Raw genomic sequence first — 21,483 nt, forward strand, 5'->3', positions numbered from 1 at the left:
TTGTGATAAAATAAGATAAAAGAAAAGGTTTTTGTCAACAGAAGATACGACCTTATGTCTATAATAACCCTGTTGTTAAAATTGAGCTGTGTTTGGTGTGACAGAGGATTGTGTTGACTAAGGCATAACATGCCCTACCACCATCAGCTTCCTCCATCCTTCACCCCTTCTTCCCTCTGGCTCTCCTCACACTGTCCTGTGCTCCCACTTCAACCAGTCACTCACTGTTCCATGCTATCCAGAGCATCCGACATGGGTTGAGTGAACAGGGAAAGAAGAGTTGAATGGCAGAAGAAGTATCACCCTCCATTATGGAAGAGTACTGTTCTACAAAGGATCCTAAAGATGGGAGGGGAATGTGGGAGGGGGTGGGGTGCCCTACCATTATAGCTATATACCATTTAGGCTATGTCTACCTGGCACTGAAGCCGGATCAGGTGTGAAAACGGTGGCAAAAACTAGGAGAAAAGCTTCAACATCCCCACGACACCGCTGTAGACACTCCAAAGAGATAAAGGCTCACTGCGTGTTGCAGGAAGTACACATTGGAAGCAGAGAAGTGAAGATAGCTGAGGAGTCACTGCGAAGCAAAGGAGAAACATTTATTTGGACTAATAAAGAAGTTGAGCTTCTTCTTAAAAAATGCTTGACTATAAAGCATAAAAAACTCGAAGGGTGGATTGGGAATCGGTGCGCGTTCATCACATTGACGTCATATGCTCGAGTTGTGCGGCTTGGCAGTCCGCACAGCACTGCAAACGGTATCGGACTCAAACTTCTCCACTTTGGTGCCTGGCTTCAGACATGGTCAGTTTCATGGAGGCTAATCTTCATGTGGATGAAAGGGTGGTTTGCTAAAATACTTTTGAGTTTTTACTGCAATCTGGCGTCATGGGGATGGCCCTTTAATAACACTTGGTTTCTATAAGGTAAAGATAATACACCTAAACCATCTGTACTTTTTTCATGCAAGTGGATTTTAATCCTTCAAAACAAAATGAAATGTCTTCCAGTGAAGAAACATCTTCCAGAGTCTAATATTCATTTCAGGAATATATAACAAATAACATGTGCTGGAAAAACTCCTGTAGACTCCTGGAAAGTTCTAAGAGACGTCTGCTACAGACGCTGGTTTTGGCGGCTGTTGGCTCGCCCAAGTTCAGTTTGAGGAGAAGATCCAGAGATCTGGAGAGCCTCTCCTCCGTCCTGCAGAGATTGTGAGAGAAGAGGAGGGTAAAGGTATGGATACATATGGATTCAGACTTAGAGAAGGATGGTAAAGACTGGGGAGGGTTAGAAAGGTGCAGGTATGTGTGGTGTGCTGGAGAGTAGTGCATGGGACAGACCACTGCAGGTTGTGGAGCTGTGGACATGAAGGTCTCCATAAGATGGGCTATTCTCTTCATGGCCTGTCCCAGCTCAGCCACATCCCTCTGGATGGTTCCCACCTGGAAAAATGAACATGTATTTTCTTATTCTGACTGGGGGATGGGCTACTTGAATAGACTTACAGGCTTTCCATTTCTTTTAATTGTGCAAAAAGCAATGAACCACATTGAAGAAAAGGTCAAACGCAAGCAAAGTGGATACTCAACACAATTTTTAAAGATATTTATTTACTATAATTTTAATGCTTCTGGTCAACATTTGAATCTTTGAAATATTTTGCATCTATATGGAAGTTGTTATTGGTGGCTGGACATTAAATGTGCTGACCATTTAAAAAATGTAAAGCAATTTTATTTTGCTCTTCACTACTTTGTTTCTTTGCATCATAACTTCAGTTACTGCTGGTGAGAATGGTAATTTCCTACTGTTGCCTCGTGTCAAAAGCATTCAAATGATGAAATGCAGTGGTGTCATTTATTTGTCACCAGAGTCATTGTTAATCATGATTTGTGGTTTAAAGCATGATAATACTTATCATGTGATTGCAGTCATATCTGACTTTTCCAAACAATGAAGATTTGTTTGGCTGCTCTTCTGTGCTATCCCTGTTAATATAGCTCTCAAAGACAGTAGTGGTTGTAGTAGTAAACTCCACACACTGTTACTGCAATAACACACGGTAGATGTTGCCCCAGGACTAAAAGCTAAAGGATTAAGGAGTCAGAAAATTAGTTTTTCTTCTCACTGAAATTCAAAATTCAAAAACAAATTCAAACAAGCATGGTACTCTAGTACCAAGTTTAGGGGGGCTCAGTGTGGACTCATGTACTCTAATATTTAGAATAATTTTCACTGTATATTTATACTACAGAAATGATTTGTGTTAAAAGAATATTGTGCTTATTGTGCTGTGTTTAATATATATAAGCAAGCTATTTCTGAGTTTCATAATTCTTTAGAATAGTTCAGCATACATTCATTAGTGGTCTGTCATACTCAATATGCAACCTCTGCAATAACCCGGCAAATAATTCAAGTTTCTTATGGGTGACATGTATAAACCCCTCAAGGAATTTGACATATGACCTCTATTTCTATTTCTCTCACTTTTCACTGGATAGAAAAATTGCCTTGTTCATTTGATTTTTACCATTTTTTTTTTACAGTGAGCTGACATATCATCAATGAGTATCAGTAATTAAAGTGAAGTTATCATGAGTTTTTTGCATTAATGGGACCTGTCTAAAAGCAGAGGCAATGACTTTAGATTATAAGTAATCACTTAGTGAGTGTGGCTGCAAATCGGCACCTGAGTCTCTAGAGTTGTTGTTGGCAGTTCGGCCTCGACCTAAAAGATAAGAAGAAAGGAAATACACATTAAATCAACTGCAGGAAAAGCAATCATCATGTTACCTATCTTTTCTCAGCTTTAATTTACAGAGAAACAATTTCACAAGGGTCGACCGTATATTTAGGTCTAAATTCAACACAGAACTATAAAAAGTAACTGCATTGCTTACAATGAGGAAGTAAAAGAATATTATTCATCATAATATATTGATACTGTTAGGTTAAGCTATATACAGCACAGTGATGGGCACATAGTGTCAAGCAAGCTCAACATTTCAACCTAAACACTTTTCCATCCTTAACTGCCTTCACCCATCTTCATTTAAACTCTGCTCTGTCCTGGGATTTGGGCTGCCTCTCTGCACATTAGCTTCATCTAAAAGCCCTGTGGCATGTGCATGTGTATGTGTGTGCATGGGCACAAGGGCCAGTGGAGTGTATATAAGAGAAGCAGAAAGACCTGAATGTAATGTCACCAGCACAGCCTCTCCAAGTGCCCTGGCTATTTTATTATTTGGCCCTCCATCTTGCTCTAACACACAGACACACACCCTGTAGCAACTCTTATTAGGACATCATTCTGGCTCTTATTCATTATGGACAGCCTAAACCTGAAGTCACTAACAAGCAGACAGCGGTTCGGATCCGGACCCAGAACTTGTCCCACATGTACCCGGAGTTGAAATACGCCCCTACCCACATACACGTTCAACTTCACGTTTCAGAGCAACAGTGACAATGCTCGCAAATAAATGTGATGAAATGTATATAATAAAGTGTAGAAAGGAGAGTGTATTGGAGGACTCATCATGCAGCCCCTCTAAAAACCTTCTCATCTGTGAGGGTGATGGATCAGTTTCAGTGTCTCATAACAACATGAGGTGGAGAAAGGTTTTATTTGTTGTGGATCCTACCCCAGGTCTGTTTGAGAAGAGTCATGTATGTCTCATTTTGTTTAAAGTTTTAAAATTTACTTGATTCAATATCATTATGATCTTCCAGACCTTGGCTCCAAAAGTTTTTGTCAAACTGGACCTCGATTCATTTTAGTTAAATACCCCTGGCCTAAACCGACCTCCAACCCTAACCTCTACTAGAACTGGTTGATGTCTGAACCTAACCTCCTCCTAAACTCAATTTACATCTTTTACCTAACCCTTTACCAGGACCCCACAGATGACATTAACTTTGGTTGATGTTAGGTTGATGTTAATACCAGTACATATCCCAGATAGGTAAGTACAACAAGTACACACTCACAAGCACACTTTTTGTATCTTAAAGCTATTCCCTTCTTCCTTCTTGGGTCACCCCAATTCAAATTCTTGCTCCATAAAAAACCTATTTTCTTTTTTCTTTTTGAACCTGTCAATAATGATCATAAATTATTGCAGCACTATGACTCATTATTCGGAGAAATTACCAAGTCTAAATTAATTGGTACTTTTGCAGTACTTTTTGGGTTTATTAACATACACTTCAATAATTTCCAATGTATGTGGTGCAAAAATGAAAAACAACCAGGAACTTGTATAAATAATAAAGGTAAATTAATAAGAAGAAACCAATATTACTTACTTACTTTTTTTTTATATAAAACTATCCTAACATAATATTCCTACATAATATGGGAATGTAAAATCTAAATGAAGATCTAGGTACAATTCTCCCACGTTTTATATAGATCTGTGCTAACTGTCCACATTAGTTATGTGTGGGTACATGGGCTCAAAATGAACACCACTGTGGGCCCACTTTGGTTGACCATATAGGTGTCGTAGGGCAGCTGGCTAGGCTGGAAATCTCTTTTACCCTTGTTTGCTTTCACTTGCAGGTGGAATGCTGGGTGGTTTGTCCTGCTGGGTTTTGTAATTGGGTGGTGGCTCAGCTGCTCCAGCCATTATCTACACATATGCCTGGCATCTGGTAATCAGGTGCTGCGTTTATCTGGATGGAGACTGCAGCAGTTCCCTACCAGATAGTCGTTGCTGCTACACTACCTGAAGACTGCTCCAGTAGAGCTGCCTCCCTCCTGGAGTTTCAGTGTGTCACCTCAGAACCTCCAGTCGGACCTGCCCGCCCACTCTCCACCTGTTTACACCTGTCCCTGAACATTTGTCAGCTGCTCCCATAGCCTACTGCCTTACAGATCATGCTTCCTAAGAACCCAAAACCAAGTGAGATAGTGAGCTCCTCCACCTTCTGCTCCACTGAACTAGCCTGCTTGTCACCACAATAAATCAACATTTTTTAACTGTTTTTAACTGTTCTCTACAGCTGCCTTTTGGCTACGGCTGCTTTTGCAAATTTATTAGCCATATAGGGCACACAAACAAATGTTGATAGGGCAATGAGCTCTTTTAAAAACATTGTGTTTAAGATTGGGTAAATTCTTAGAGAAGTCCATATTTATGCACAAATACACTCACATGTGTCTCGTGTCCCTCCCTCAGGTTGTATGCGAGACCCTGCTGGACATTCTGGCAAAATTCTTGAGAGTAATCAGGGTAGAGGTCTAACACCTCATAGAGGCCTTTCAGATTGATACACTTCAGGTCACAGTAGGTCAGGGCTTTCACATCAGCGTTTGTCTTTATTACCAGGTTATCCAACGACAGATTTGCTCCAATTAGGTCACCTTTACCTGTTTAGAGAGAGATAGAAAAGATGGGTTACAAAAGGGCCCATCGCACAAGTCTTTCACATTGCTAAAAGGGACTGAAGGTGCAGACTCTGTAGTCTCTTTTAGAGTTTCAAAAGATCCAAGAAGACATGCAAGATGCCCACAAAGATACACAAACAGGCAAAAAAGACAAAAATGACCAATATGAGACATATAAAACCATAAATGGGACATAGAATAAAAAGATTAAACATAAAGCTAACAGAAATTGTATGCAAAACATTTAAATTTAATAATTTACAATCATTTACTCCTTGTAGCTCTTTTCAACACTTAAAGGGCATCAAACAGCAGAAAATAAAGCTACCTGACAACAAGCCTCTTTTGTCTTTTAAATTAAGTTATACCCCTTGCAAATTAACTGTTAACTCTCAGATGATGCTTAAATTAAAATATTTAGAGCACAATTGGTCATCTGGGAAGCAAGTTACTATTTAGATTACACGCATGAAGCTTGAGGTGCCACAGTCACTAACAGCTAACAGAATATTACTGTCTCTGCTGTTAATAATTATTAGTTACAAAACACAATTATTCTAATTGCTTTTATGTTTTATATTTTGATTGAAGTATCTGTGACACTAAAATACAGGGTGAAGCTAAATGTCACATTAGTGTTAATGTTCCATAAAGTGGCAAATTATTTATTATAGTCATTTTGAACTGTGAATGAAGCTAAATTACACTGACAGAGCGGAAGCTGTGACTTTATTTTATTTTGGTAATAGGTTTGGAAACCTTTTCATTATGCTTTTAATCTAATCTGGTTTCATTCATTGTGTTTAAAATGCCAACCTGGATCTTTGTGAGTTTATTCGTAGTGGTTTTATTTGCCTTATTGAACTTTTCCTTTGTTGCATACAACATGAAATTTTTTTCTTTAAGTTTTTTTGGCCACTAATGGCCTTTATTTGAAAATAGCTTGTGATTAAAATGGTCAGAAAGTGAGAGGGAGGTGAGATGCAGCATGAAGTGTTCTAGTCTGGGACTTGGCCCAACAAGGCTGCATCAAGGAGCTTAACCACCTGACTCAACCAACCCGTAGTAAAATATTGATTAGCATTCTATTACTACTTATTGCACATACCTTTCTTCATTTTGTTTCAATTGCAGCTTCGGGAAATGCTTGGACATCTCTTTCCTCGGTTAAAAATAAAACACTTTGTACTTTAACTTTTTTGTTTCAATTATCTGATTAATGGATATCCAACTATTGATATAGATCATGCAAGTGTTAGATTATTCTTTTTCCCTAATTTTAGCAAGTGAAAACAAAGGAAATTTGGTTCTGGGTGCTGTACAAAAGACTGACCTCTACAAGTCACTGCTAAACTGGCTAAGATGAGATGAAACTAAAACTACCAAACTCAAGACAGATTCAGTTTGACTGAATAACATGGCTATGGAATATGTGACCATACGCAGCTGGACTTTATATCAGCTTGATCGGGAATGATTTAACATGTGTAAACTCAGACAGTCATGAAGTAAATGAACGACTGGTAAATATATACTTTACTATGCAGAAACAAGCTTTTATTTGTTTCAACATCTTCCTGTCTGCTCTGCTCATCTTCACTGACCTAATCAAGGAATATTTTTCAAAATAACAATAAAAAAAATACTGTGAATATAGCAGCTTGGGAAATGAAGTATTATCATTTGTAAGCTAAGCCAGATAAGCCCTTCTTCGACAGTTATTTGTAAAACATACCACTGAAAAAACTGCATCTAACTAGAGTTCGTTTTATGGGAGCTAAAGTAACAACAGACTGAGCCACACTGTGCTTTTTTTATGAAGCTTACTGTGAGGTTTCTTTGTGTGTAAAACTATAATGGCACGGGCAGACTGTTGCTCTGTATCTGAGCCCCATCTTCATCCCTTTAACATACCTAAGGTGGTCAAGTATATCCCATCTTTTAGCACTTCCATGGACCCTGAACAGACAAAGAAGATGGCCTGTAGAGGATCGCCCTGTCGAAGGAGGTAGTCTCCAGGGATGCAAAAGGAGGACTTGATGTGCAGTGACAGGGAGCGCAGGAAGCCACGACTGGCAGAGGAAAACAGTGACAGCTCCAGGATGTCCAAGTGAACATGCGTGGTGAATTGGAATCGCAGCTCATCTGGAAAGTCCTTCAGCACCTGTAGAGAAGATGGGGGGAGAGGAAGAAGCAAAGACTGAAGGAGTGTGGAGAGCATGACAAGAAAAAAAACACCTTTCTGCAATTAAATTTCTATCCTTCATTGCATCAGTTTTAAATTCTAACCTGTGAAGGCAAGGCAAGCCAAGGCAAGGCAGTTTATTTGTATAGCACATTTCATGTACAGGATAATTTAAAGGGCTTCACATAAAACAAAGACATTACAGATTTTTAGAAATAGTTAAAGGCATTAACACATAATCACAATAAAATAATAAATTACATTAAAATGATAAGTTTAAAAAAAAAAAAGTTACCGTGCAGATTTCATGCATAGGCGCATGAGAAAAGAAATGTTTTTAACCTGGATTTAAAAATGTCTACATTTGGTGAAAGTTTAATCTCCACTGGCAGTTTGCTCCACTTGTTTGCAGCAAAACATGTAAATGCTGCTTCTCCATGTTTAGTCTGGACTCTGGTTTGGACTAGTTGACCAGAGTCTTTGGATCTAACAGCTCTGCTAGGTTTATATCCTCTGAACATATCACAGATGCATTCTGGGCCTAAACCATTTTGGGATTTGTAAACAAGCAGAAGGGTTTTAAAATCTATTCTGTGACTGACTGGAAGCCAGTGTGAAGATTTGATGTATTCAGATCTCTTATTCCTGGTTAAAACTCTAGCAGCAGTGTTTTGGATGAGCTGCAGATGTTTAATACTCTTTTTAGGAAGTCCTGTTAAAGACCAGTACAGTAATCCAGCCTACTGGAGATGAATGCATGGATTGGGTTTTTCTGGGAGACTAAACTTTTAATTCTGTTGATGTTTCTGTCTTAGTGACAGCTTTGATGTGGCTGCTTAAAGTCAGGTCTGAGTCAACACTCTAGGGTTACGAACTTGGTCAGTGATTTTAAAAGCCTGAGTCTCCAGGTGTTTGCCAATACTGACCCTTTTCTCTTTGCTACCAAACAGAATAATCTCAGTTTTGTCTTCATTTAATTTTAGAAAATTCTCCTTCATCCAGGTGTTTATTTGCTCCAGACACTGACACATTAAGTCTATTGGGCTGCAGTCATCTGGTGACAGAGACACATGAAGTTGGGTATCATCTGCATAACTTTGATAATAAATGCTATAGTTCTGTAATATTTGACACAAAGGGAGCATATACATGTTGAACAGAAGAGGTCCAAGGACTGACCCCTGGGGGACTCCACAAGTCATGGCCACTCGCTCGGCTTCATAGCTGCCGATCGTAACAAAATAACTCCAGCCTTCTAAATAGGACCTGAACCAGTTAAGAACCGCTCCAGAAAGTCCAACCCAGTTTTCCAGCCTGTGCAATAGGATTCTGTGATCTACAGTGTCAAATGCAGCACTGAGGTCCAACAGAACCAGGACTGATACTTGACCAGAATCAGTATTCAACCTAATGACATTTAACACTTTGACCAGAGCTGTTTCAGTGCTGTGATGAGGTCGGAAGTTGGACTGAAATTTATCAAGATTTCCACTTTCATTTAAAAAGTCATTAAGCTGGTAAAATACAACTTTCTCAATAATCTTGGAAATAAAGGAGAGGTTAGAGACAGGTCTGTAGTTCTTCATTATAGAGGTGTCTAGAGTCCTTTTCTTTAAGAGTGGCTTAATAGCAGCTATCTCTAGTGACTTGGGAAAATGCCTGATGCCAGTGAGCTGTTAACTATCAGTAGGAGATCACTTTCTACTGAGTTAAAAACTGTTTTGAAAATGTTGGATGGTATCATGTCCAGAGTGCATGTTGTTGATTTCAAATGCCAAACTGTTTCTTGTAGGATTTTTAAATCAACCATTTTAAATTGCAACATAACATCAGAATTATTTTCGGGTTTTAGACACAGACTAGTTTTCTTGTGTGACTGTGTGGAATTAATATTTTGCCTAATTGTTTTAATTTTTTTCATTTCAGATAAATGCAGCTCTCTGGCCTTGCATAGCTCATTGTTATAGTTACGCAGGCTTTGTTTGTGCAGCTCAAAGTGAATTTGAAGTTTATTTTTCAGCCATTTCTGCTCAGTTTTTCTGCATTTTCTTTTTAGGCTGGTAACCACAGTGGTGTATCTCCATGGTGTTTTCTGTTTGCTCAAAGTGCTCTTGATTCTTATCGGTGCAATACCATCCATTACATTCAAGACCTTCAGATTGAAATGATCCAGGAGTTCATCAACTGACTCTGCACTGGTTGTTGGTAACATAGCTATGGCCTCCACAAACTTAGCACTTGTTCTTTCATTAATGTACCTGTTCCTAACCGAGGGGCAGGTTGGTTGGACATTTTGAGTGATCAGTAAATCAAACAAAATACAAAAATGGTCAGACAAGGCCAAGTCAGTGACCGCAACAGAAGAAATTTCCACAATCTTTGAAATGACCAGGTCCAGAATGTGACCTTGAATGTGAGTCGGTTCTTTTACATGTTGCCACAAACCAAACATGTCCAATATGAAAGAAAATTCCTTGACATTATCATCCATCATGTTATCTATGTGAATGTTAAAATCCCCAGTTAAGATAAAATGGTTAAAATCAGTAGAGATAACTGACAATAATTCAGAAAATTCATAATAAAATTTACACAGTGTCCTGGACGTCTGTAGATGATTAGAAAAAGGATTTTAGGAATGCCCCTTAAAATAAAACTACGATATTCAAAAGAAGTAAAATCAGCAAATGAAATCTCTTTACACTGGAATGAATCTATAAGTAAGCAGCTTCTCCTCCCCCTTTCCTCCCGTTTCGACATTTATTCATAAAACTAAAATGAGGGGGTGCTGTTTCATTAAGAACTGTAGCACTTGTGTCTTCTGTTAACCATGTTTATGTCAGAAAAAGAAAATCTAAACTGTGAGAAATGATGAAGTCATTAACTAACAGTGACTTGTTGTACAGAGATCTAACATTAAGTACAGCTAGCTTTATGAAGTTTACACTGGTCTCTGTTGTATTCTGAGTTATACAAGGTACAGTTAACAGATTAGATCGATTCACCCCACAAGCCGACCTTGTTCAATTCCTTATTTTACTAACTAACACAGGAATCCTACTGGGTCCAGGCTTGATCTCAGAACAGCTGTCAGCAGTAGCAAAACTACAGCAAGGACCCTGAACGCATCATGGCATGTTATCTTTGAATTCTGCTGCTGCTCTGTGAACCTCCTGCACATCCTCCCATGCCCTGCTCTGCCAGGACAGATGATCTAAGAGGAGGATAGAGACAACCTTTGAAGACCTTGGGTGATGTGGAGAAGAGGGTCTGATGAGGGGGGAGAGCTGGTAGTTGATCGCCTCTCTGCTGTGTCCTTTGCCATCTGTACACTCATGTTTGGGTTTGCCGTCCCAACAGCATGAGGCAAGTGTGCACCAAGTAATCTGCATCCAGTTAGATTTGGATGCACACCATCAGGTCTGAATCGCTCCTTACAGTTCCAAAAGATATTGAAGTTATCAATAAACTTTATCCAATGGGTGATACGTGCATTTGATAACCATGTGTTCAGGCCAAGAAGTCTACTGAAAAGTTCAATTCCTTTACCCGCTGTAGGAATGGGTCCTGAAATGTAAACATGGTGTGCTCCAGACTGACACAGTCTCTCCAACAGCAGAGAAAAGTTTTTCTTTAGGATCTCAGAGCCAGTTTTCCTCCTCAGAATATCAAAAGACCCTGTGTGGACAATAATCTTCATACCATCTGGATGTAAAGACAGAATTGTCGGCAAGATCTCTGTCAGTTCCCTGACTGATGTATCAAAAAGTGTTAGATTTTCCGCCTTTGCCATTCTCACATGCTGTGTTATGGAGTCCCCAATCAAAATTGTGTCTATTTGTTTTTGTGTGGAGGCGCCGATAGCTTCTCTAGTCCTCCTGTTTGTGGAATTTTGGCCTCTCCTCCTGGTCTGGTTAGCCCTGGGCTGAATTTTAGGGCTATTTCTTGAGGTTTTATAGATCCTTGCATTACATTCATCATCATTCATTTTAATATGAGTCAACACATCATATTTATTATGCGGTGAGACTTCAGGTGGTGGAGTGAGTGCTGGAGCTTTAAATTTCCTGCTGGATTTACCTCTGCGACGAACAACATCAGACCAGGTTCTGGCTGGGGTTGATGACTTTGGTCTGGCACCAACACTGTTCCAGTAGGAGAAATCAGTCTGATGGTCCGGTTTGGGATTTTCCTCAGCTATTCCAATGTCATTTGAACACATCCAAGGAAGTGTATCAGCCAGGTCTGTAGCGGGAGGCTCCACATTTGACATGCCTTTGCGTATGAAGATTTGACTCAATCCATTTGACAACTCAGTAGGTTGTACAGAAGCTACAATAGAATCAATAAATTCTTCATTCACACGAATGTCTTGCAGTGTTTCAATCCTCTTCTCCAGCTGTGTTATCCTCAAAGAAAGTTGCTCACACTCAGTGCAGCTCACTGATACTGCAGAGTTAGGAGACATCATTCCACTAGTTCTCCGATGGCAATCAACTAAATTTATCAAAAAATATATTCGTTCCAGTGATTTATAAGTGACCAGGAGTCCTTGTTCCTAAATTTCTTGCCCGTAAAGATAAGAAAAAAGAAGAAAAAAAGAAGAAAAATGCACGCAGAAAGGAGAGCAAAGCAGGAAGCGTCCGCACGGCAGCAAAGAACACAATGTAAACTGTTACTTAATAAATATACAATACGGAGTTACCTAAGTAAACAGTAAATGTCATCTGTCTGTCCATCGTCTTGTCAGGGCGTAAATCTAGCTCACCATAACATGGTGTTGATCAATGAGTCATCAGAGCCAGGCTGACTTTAATCAACAGGCACATCTATAATTCATCTGGATTTCATCATCACTTCATGTCAGCCTTGATTTGGGTTCTAATAGCTGCCTCGCAGTCATGCACAGCTCTGAGAAGCAGATAACTATTAGACTACTGACAAGATTCCCAGAGATTGTCATGGTAAGGTGCTACTCATCCTGCTTTTCTGCTGCTGTTTTCTTAAAAGTGTTCTGATGCCACATTTACAAACTTAACTCTGTTTGCACTTGTCTCTAGTTTTTATGTCTTTATTGTACTCATTCTAGTCTGGATAATATTCAAAGATTCCAAATTAAAACACAGCTCAGATTATATTTGGTAGAAAAAATGTAAATAACAAAGACATTTTTGGTGAAATAAATCTTTTTAAAAGATATCACAGATGAAAATGAACCAAGAAGACCATCTTCATGTATGCAAGTAAAGTGATGTCTTTCTTTCCCTGTCAGGCTGTGGTGAGAGCAACAACACGCTTCTGCATTCACAGGGGTTATGTAGCTTCGATCACATTATGACTGTTATGATGAGCTTAAATGTGACTGAGGAATGAAAAGAATGCTTAATATCAAATTAAATATTGATCCTTCTATGCTCTGCAGATTGATGATTTAAGTATGGCCTGGAAATATTTTGATAGATACGCAATGTTGTGTTTATTTGATTCTTCTAGTATGCCACCGCAACAACAAAAAGTAAAAATACATTCGAAATGCAGATTTAGTGCTTTGATGAATGGGGTTCAACACACATATCAAATGAAACTTTTAAACAGTATTTTACAAATGAACATTTAGTAATTTTAACTTTGTCAACATCAGGGTTCAATTTCAGCTTAAAGTTTAGAAGCCTTTGCACATTACCAAGCTCTAATTCCTTAATCTTTCTTCTGGTCCTAACCATAGAATAAGCAAAGTAGGGAAGAAGGCAAAGGATAAATGCCAAATCAAGAGTTTACAGTATGTGATGGTCATGTTGGCTTGACTTTAACACACAAAAACACTTCTAATCCCTTGCTCACACAAATGAATCTGTTTGTCCGTTTTTCATACCTCATTAATGTCGATACCATTGTTGATAGACCAAGTTGTTTGAAAGTACTCCAACATTTTCAACCTGAGGGGATTTGGCAGCTTATAGACATGCATGAAGTTCTTGAGGTCTTTGGTTCTTGCGTGGTTAGGGGAAAAGTGGGAGTACATCCCCTGGAGGATGGCTGTCACATTGCCAAAAACCAAGGCATACATCAGTGCTGCAGGTAAAAAGAGGGAGAGGAGAAAAGAGTAAGGGATGATGGTGATGCAGGAAATGGATAATGGAGAATAACATCAGTAAATTGTTTGAAAATATTTCAACTGACAATAAATGGTCAAGACAGTTATCTAAATAGTAAACTGTTTTTGATGCTATTGTTTTCCTGGGAGCATTAGAAAAGTAAAATTTGTGTAGCTCTCTGTAATCTTGACTGAAACATGTCCTTTCTACACCCACAGTAATGTATTTTCCTAATCTCATTCTGTTTTCAACTCACATTTTCCACCAGATGTGAAACAGTCACTGTTGTATCAGTGATTAGTCAAAATGTAGTTTATAGAAATATAAAAAACTTTTAATGTCATCCTTTCATTAGGTAATGGTTTGTTCAGAGATAAATTCAAAAGTGTTTCTCTTAAGGCCTAGAATTACTCTGTTTAACTCTACAATTAACTCATCAGTTAATTATAATCTAGCAAGAATTCTGTTTCATCCTTAAACTCATTTCACTTGAATTATGCTCTGAAATATGAGCAGGTGCTTTGTGCTAGTTTTCATTACGTTTCAGCCCACAAGAGATAGCATGTGTGTGCCAGCATGTGTATGTGAGGTGTGTTTGTGACTGCTATTGCCCTCAGGCAGCTGTGGGCATTTAACATTTAGCTAAACCAGAGCAGTAGGTATCCACAGGGAGAACCCAGCCACAGGAACCTCTCCCCATCCTCAAAAAACAAACTAACATACTATAACTATTGAGTATAAATTGGATCAAGACATTCTGTAAATATTTGCTCATTATATTACATGATAGTGAAACTAGGGAAACACATATACCTGCCAAGTAAGATGAGATGATTTAGTAGTAACGTATATGTTGATGAGATTTTACAACATGACAACTTATACTAATGTCTCAGTATGAAATGAGCTTCAATATAAGATACAATAAGCTGGTAATTTCCAAAATGTGTGTGTCATTACATGCATCATATATTATTATGTATTTGGTGTACCTCCTGATACCATGATGCAAATAGAGAAGATCTTTTCTGCGTCAGTGTTTGCTGACACATTGCCGAAGCCCACGCTGGTAAGACTGGTGAGGATGAAGTAGAGTGATGCAATGTAGATGCTGCGGATGGGGGGACCACCGCTGGTCGCATTCACAGCTCCCACTGCATGGTACGGCATATTTATACGATTCCCTAGCCTGGGAAGCCATCCTGTTTTTAGGAAGATGTGAATATGAATATAAAGGGATAAAGGGATGTTTAGACAGCAAGTAGCACAGTAAGTAAAACAGAGTAACTAATTTACTTACAGTCTCTACAAATGTATATCACAGTCATAATGTAGATAAAGACTAACTCTGCAGAATTATTTTCTAAGTTTGGAAACCTTGTTTAGCACTTCTATATACTAGATCTAGAACAACAGATTCAACACAAGAAGGAAAGCAGATGCTTGGAAGTCAGAGCTCATCCCTGGCCAATACAATGTGGAGACATGCAGCTGATCCCATGGGAGTCTCTTGCAGACACTGATAAATGGTAATTGGATGGAAACACCTCAAGGCTGCTTGACTTCAACACTAACTTTAAAATCAGAAACAAATAATTAGGATACAACACATTAATCCTGTCTTATCTACTGACCCACTCTCTTATGACACTGTAAGACTGTAATTGGTAAGAGAAACCTACATTGCTCTCATGACCCATGGCAATGTAGGCCTGCAACCCGTTATGAGTATGCAAGAGTCAATTAATTACAAGCATTGCAGCTCATCAATACTAACCAGAGATCAGCACAGAGGGCCTCATTACATGACTGACCTAGAGTCTGAGGGTGAAGCCGTGAGAGTCTGTCATTAATTATGAGAAGAGTCAAGCAATTTAAACCTCACTTGTCTCATAATTTCCATTTAATACTAAAAGGATCAACAAGGACAATAAAGACATCTCATTAAACTGCTATACACCCGGAAAGATGCACAGCATGTAAATCTCATTTAAGTTTTGCATTAATTGCAGGTTCAAAATTTTATATAACAATACTTTAATGTGCTATGTTCTGATGTAAATCACCAGATTCATACTGACAAAAACACAAATACTAAGGCAGTTAAAATCATATTAACAATAGTTTTCTGCTGATTTGATGTTTTAACATCAAAGAAATGTGTAAACATTTATGGATTTAGGGAAACAACTGGTATAGTTTTCTCAGCACGCACCAACATCCCAGTTGTAGGGTTTATTCTCCATTTCCACCTGGCCAATAAGATACCAGATGCATGCCATCCAGTGGGCCATAAGAATAAACACGGACATGAGCAGGATCAGGACCACTGAGGTATACTGAGTGTAGCGGGCCATCTTCTGCCGGAGCTTCAGCAAACGAAACAGACGCGCAATTTTGATCACGTTGACAAAATGCACCTGAGGAAATAGAACAGCAAACAAAGGAGAATTTGAATTATTTTACCAATCACAATTAGAACCTACCTAACCCTTTAAGATGCTGCTTATGCATTTGGTAAAGCATTTTTAAGTGATGATTCATTTTATTAAAAAGTTGTTTAAATAAACCTACCTGAGGCATCTTTACTACTTTATTTGTGTATGTGAAACATTTTTCTCTTGCTTTTTTCTAAGAGTTAACTTTAAAACTTAAGTTAAGAAACTTGTGGAACTTACAACATGAAAGGCTGATTATTAAATTGCTGTATAATCATGTCAATATTTAAACAGTAAAAAAGTGTAAGATGCCCTTAAGCCTGTGGATTTACAAAGCTCTCCAAATTGTTGGAAACAATTGATTAAAAGCTAAGTCTCCTACTGACAATTTGTTTGGAAGTGGTTGCCTAAGAAACTGCTGTATATCCAAGAAACAGTCAGCCGATGCAGAAAAAAATCTTCAAGAATCCTAAACTTTTAATCTAAAGAGAACCGTTGAAGAAAATTTAAAGGAATTGTAAATATGCTAAAACCCTTTGTTGTCCAGGAACTGGAGTTGAATAAAAGTTTGCAAACAAAAGTAAGAGGCTTTTGGAAAAATGTCCACTGAATCAAAAGTTATTTGACCACAGTATCATTGCACCTGTTTGGTGCAAAACAAATCATATTCTCAGGCTAAGAAATTCATACCATGCGGGAAGTATGGTGATGAAAATATTATGATTTGGGGGTTGCTCTACTGTGCAGCTTGCTGTAATTGATTCAACTGTTAATTTTGCATTATTTCAAACAGTGCTTATGATCAAAGAGAGCGAATAATTAACTAATCCATATTTTTTTGTCATTTTTATGCTGAAGACCGGTTTCAGTGAAGTGGCTGGAATGTAGCCTGATCTTTGATGACTGGTGTGGAAAACACAGTGTGGTTCTATGATTTCAGAGACTAGCATGCAGAGGCATTTTGTATGTCCAACGACGTGTACAAATATGATTCTTTGGCTAATAAAGGGTTAAGATGTTTGAACTTCTTATAACTCCATGTGTCTGTACGTGTTCGAGGTCCCATGTCTGTATGTTCTCTTACCAGTCTTTTCTAGCTGTTTTTTTGCAGACTATTCTTCACTACAGCCTGCCTGGTCCACTAACACATTATTTACTGTAATGCTTAAGCAGCCAGTGCAGCCATTGCCTGCTGACTCAATGCTGCTGAGCCACAGCTTCCCCTGAGAAACCTCCTGGTTCTTGTGGAAAACAACCAAAATTCAAAAATCCATTTAACCATTCCATCTGCCTTAGTCCAGTATTTGAGGGCTCACAACTCAGTGTAGACAGTAAAGGTTAAGGAAAGAAAATGCTTATCTTGCACTTTAACACATTTCGTAATAGGGCTAAAAATGAATTCAGCTAGGAAATGACCCAGTTGTTTTATATGGATTGGTCAGTAAAACAAAATAAAATAGAAAAAAAAGAACCAATAAACAAGCAAGTGAAAATTTGTTTTCCAAATCTGCTGTTGGAAATGAATTCCACAATTCTTTCAATTTAAGTCATGCAGCTTATTCCCCTATATAACATTCTAATACTCATCATAGACTTGGGACACTGACACTTATTTAAAAAAAATTTCTCAGAAAAACACAACCTGAATACAAAAGGACCCCTTATGCGAATAAATGTGCATATTTTACAGATGATAAACCTAACAAGAAGAGTACTAAGCCATATTAAAAGCACATGGTTAGTGCATCCAAACATCACTGATAGAAATGACAAAAACCGCTCAAGTATGCATTATGCCTTCTCCCACATTACAGGCTTTTCACATGCTCTTAAGTTCTGTAATTAGAACTTGAAAAATGCTTGTTAACATTCCTACAGTAAGATCTATGAAAATTTACTGATGAAGGACACTTGAATACGGAAATACCACTTAGAGCAATCAGGCTCTTAATCACACGAGTGTTTGTTTTGTTGAGTTTCTAACTTCCAGTCCTCACCATCAGCATATTTCTCTGCACTCCAGATAAATGGTGGAGTTCCCTCCCCTTTTATTACAGTTGTGAGAAAGACATCTTGTCTGCTCCAGCTTTTCAAGCATTATACAACAACAGGACAGGGACTTTCAAAGGTTTTTGCCATAGTTTATACAAAATATTTCTTGAAAGTCATTGCATGAATTATAAAAAGCACAGACTGCTTAAACAAGAAACACTTGGCTACTTACCATGTCATCGCCATAAATAAGCAGGTCAAAAGGAAATGCTACCAGCAGGTCAATGACGAACCACGTCCTCAGGTAATGGATGCATATCTGTCGACCATCAGAGATCACCTGGCCTGACTTGCTTGTGTAAGCGGAGCGAAAATTGAAAATGATGTCTAGCAGCAAACAAACAGGAGAGGCGATGAGTTGGTTATTGTAAAAGATGCTAATCATACAGACTCAGTTATTAATATCTATGTCAAAACTGTTTCTAAACAGAACAAACCTGTGAAGAACAGTAACTCTACAACAATGTCCCATGCAGATATGCTGCGGGTCATGTTGTTAGTGAAGCATATGTCATAGGGCACTGTCACAGCAATGTAGAAGGTAGCGACCAGAATGAGCCAGTCCACGCTTGCTCTGATTTTACTGTGGTAAGAAAAGATAAATTTGGACTTCTTGGAATCTGAACCATTGTGCTCTGGTAGAGCAGGCGGGTCCACAATCTAAACAAGAAAGCAGAAAACACCAGTCATGCTATTTATTCTTTAACTCAAAAAGCCTTGATAATAATAACAATCCTGATTTCTTTATGGAGTCAGGGAGGAAAGGGTCTTTTACCTGCAACAACAATTAGGTGGGTGGTACCCATTAACAAACTCTTTACATGAATGTTTTCTGAACAAACGGTTTTCCAGCATATACTTTTAATGTCATTTAGAGATGCAACAACAATGCAGTTTTTGCATTCACTTTCAATTTATCTTAAGTTCTGACACTGTGATTTTTTTTCTGATACTACAATTTAGACCATAGACAATCATTGTTTGTAACTTTGTATTTCCTTCAAAATTCAACATGACCTTCTTTCTCTCTGTCACTTAAAATCTTAAATAACTAACCTAAATTAACCTTTTATTTTTTGTTTCCCACATCCCCCAGTGTTAGAGTGTAGCAGGTAACAGGAAGCCTATATGATGCCTAATATTGAAAAAAAGTGTCCAAAATTACAACATAAAATAAATTTGTTCTATTGTTAGACCTGTTACATAGATAATAAAATGATTAATTTTACACACTGTGTAAGTAAGTAAGTAAATGTTTATTTATATAGCACCTTTCAAGATAAAATCACAAAGTGCTTAACAACAAGATAAAACACCAAATAACAGTAATACAGAGAGAATAAAAACAAATAAAACTAAGTAAAAGCAAGTTTAAAAAGATGTGTTTTTAGCTGCTTTTTAAAAGAGATCATGGAGTCCACAGATTTCCGGCCTATAGAGGAAGGGAGTTCCTCTAGGCCTACATTCAATTTTCATCAAAGAGAAAGAAAACACAAACTAAATAAAACATACAGTGTGTGTAATATCTGACTTGCAAAACTAGCAATATGTACATAGTAATTTGAGAATGCACCGCATTTACATTAATCGTATCATTATCAGATGAATATTAATGGAAACTTGAGCCAACAAAAAGTCACACGTCCACAACATAAAAAAGAATATTACATTTGCATATATCATTTGTAAAACTTGGGGCATCTGGCATATTGCTTAACTGATCAAAGACAAAACATTGTTATAGTACATTACAAACTGCACGATTGCAACATGGCTGAGCTAAATTAAATATATTATTGTAACAATGTGACTTTATTAAGGGATATTTGGAGAAGTCTCATATTTAAAAAGTTCCAGGAATAAATCGGTAATTAATTAATCTATATATTTATTGAGGTAAGATGCATTTATATGGCGTAAGTCTTATGAGTAGGTTGCCATGGCGAAAATAAATTTAAAATTCTATGTGACTTAAACGTAAATTTAGGTCTTCAGCTAGCCGCCTGTAATACAAATAAATAAATAAATTAAAAATGAAAGTAAATGAGGAAATTAAGTTTTATCTGGCAACAGTGATACTACGCTTTACAGAAATCCCTGCGACTCTGAAATAATAAATGTCACTGAGGTAGCAACAGGGCTGAAAGAAAACGGTATTTTAACGGTAAAGTGGGCAGTAGACATACCTTTATCCTTTCCAAGAATCTAGAGCAACGACGCCGGCAAACTGACAAAAACCTTTCGTTGTTATTTCCTTCCATCTTCTACTGTAAAGTAAATTTACAGCACCTTACTGATTTTACATATTGTTTGCTCTGGTCTTCCGAAATCAACTTAAATCGTCTACGGGAGAAGTTGGAAAGCCGCACAAGTTCGTATGCCAACAAGAAAGCGTGCCACTGTTGTTATGCGCAAACCAGTCACTCACCTGACCCGTATTCTTATTTTTTAAAAAGAAAACAAAAAAAAAAACAAAAACAAAAACAAAACAAAACAAAACAAAACAAAACAAAAAAAAAAAAAAAAAAAAAAAAAAGCGCAATGGCATTTTAATACTGTTAGTATTATTGAATAATTCAGCAGTCCAAAAGTATTCCAGCTATCTCATATTTTTCGCTCATTTGTTGTTTGTGTGAGTTTTATGTAGCCTACTCCAAGAATTCTATATTTAGGGGTACATTTTAAGTCCATGGGGTGTATTTTTCAATTTATCAAATCAATCAAATCAAATACTGTCTAAAACTACTACCAACTTTATATTGGATGATATTTCTTTTTAATTTAATACAAAAAGTTAACAGCTTTCATAATTTATTTAACAGAAATGCAAATTATAAACTGGAATTTGCAGTTTTTCTGCTGTCCGAATTCTTAAATGTAAAGTTTGTTCTTAAAACTTTATGGAATACATATTTTTACATATTATTTCAGAATTAATTGCTAAAAAAAATTAAAACACGATAAAGCTGTTTCCAATCTATTTAAAACATTAATATACAGTACATTATATTATTCACGTTATGTGTGTCCGAGAAATCATTGTCAGCTGTGTTACTAACTGATTTAATCCCTATAAATCAGCAATGGTTTACTCCAAAGTCACATGGCTCACATAGCAAGAACAAAGATGAAAAGGGAAATGTCAGCCATGTTACATATAAACTGTTACCCATCAAGTGTAAAACAGTTGACAGGGAATGACACAGTTGACATTTTAGCAGGGTTTATTTTCATAATCCGTGATTGAGTGTAGCTGGTTTGAACACATTAACTTCATGTAATTTATATTACACATAAATTGCATGATGAAAT

The 21,483-nt window shown here is 37.6% G+C and overlaps 2 protein-coding genes across 2 annotated transcripts; both read right to left on the reverse strand.

Moving 5' to 3' along the window:
• Nucleotides 1-1,119: 1,119 nt before the first annotated feature.
• Nucleotides 1,120-16,264, reverse strand: LOC121628062 (potassium voltage-gated channel subfamily H member 8-like). Its single transcript, XM_041966966.1, has 9 exons — nt 16,256-16,264; nt 15,897-16,101; nt 14,674-14,883; nt 13,459-13,658; nt 7,316-7,565; nt 5,169-5,383; nt 2,699-2,737; nt 1,347-1,448; nt 1,120-1,206 (listed from the first exon to the last, which is right to left on the reverse strand). The coding sequence occupies exons 1-9, from the start codon at nt 16,262-16,264 to the stop codon at nt 1,120-1,122; spliced, it is 1,317 nt and encodes a 438-aa protein (XP_041822900.1).
• Nucleotides 16,265-17,231: 967 nt separating this feature from the next.
• LOC121628063 (potassium voltage-gated channel subfamily H member 8-like) lies at nt 17,232-20,559 on the reverse strand. The gene is made up of 4 exons (XM_041966967.1): nt 20,358-20,559; nt 18,609-18,831; nt 18,344-18,498; nt 17,232-17,360 (listed from the first exon to the last, which is right to left on the reverse strand). The coding sequence occupies exons 1-4, from the start codon at nt 20,430-20,432 to the stop codon at nt 17,232-17,234; spliced, it is 582 nt and encodes a 193-aa protein (XP_041822901.1). The 5' UTR covers nt 20,433-20,559.
• Nucleotides 20,560-21,483: the final 924 nt, after the last annotated feature.

This window comes from Melanotaenia boesemani, chromosome 17, assembly GCF_017639745.1.
Source record: "Melanotaenia boesemani isolate fMelBoe1 chromosome 17, fMelBoe1.pri, whole genome shotgun sequence".
In the NCBI taxonomy this organism is placed as follows: Eukaryota; Metazoa; Chordata; class Actinopteri; order Atheriniformes; family Melanotaeniidae; genus Melanotaenia; species Melanotaenia boesemani.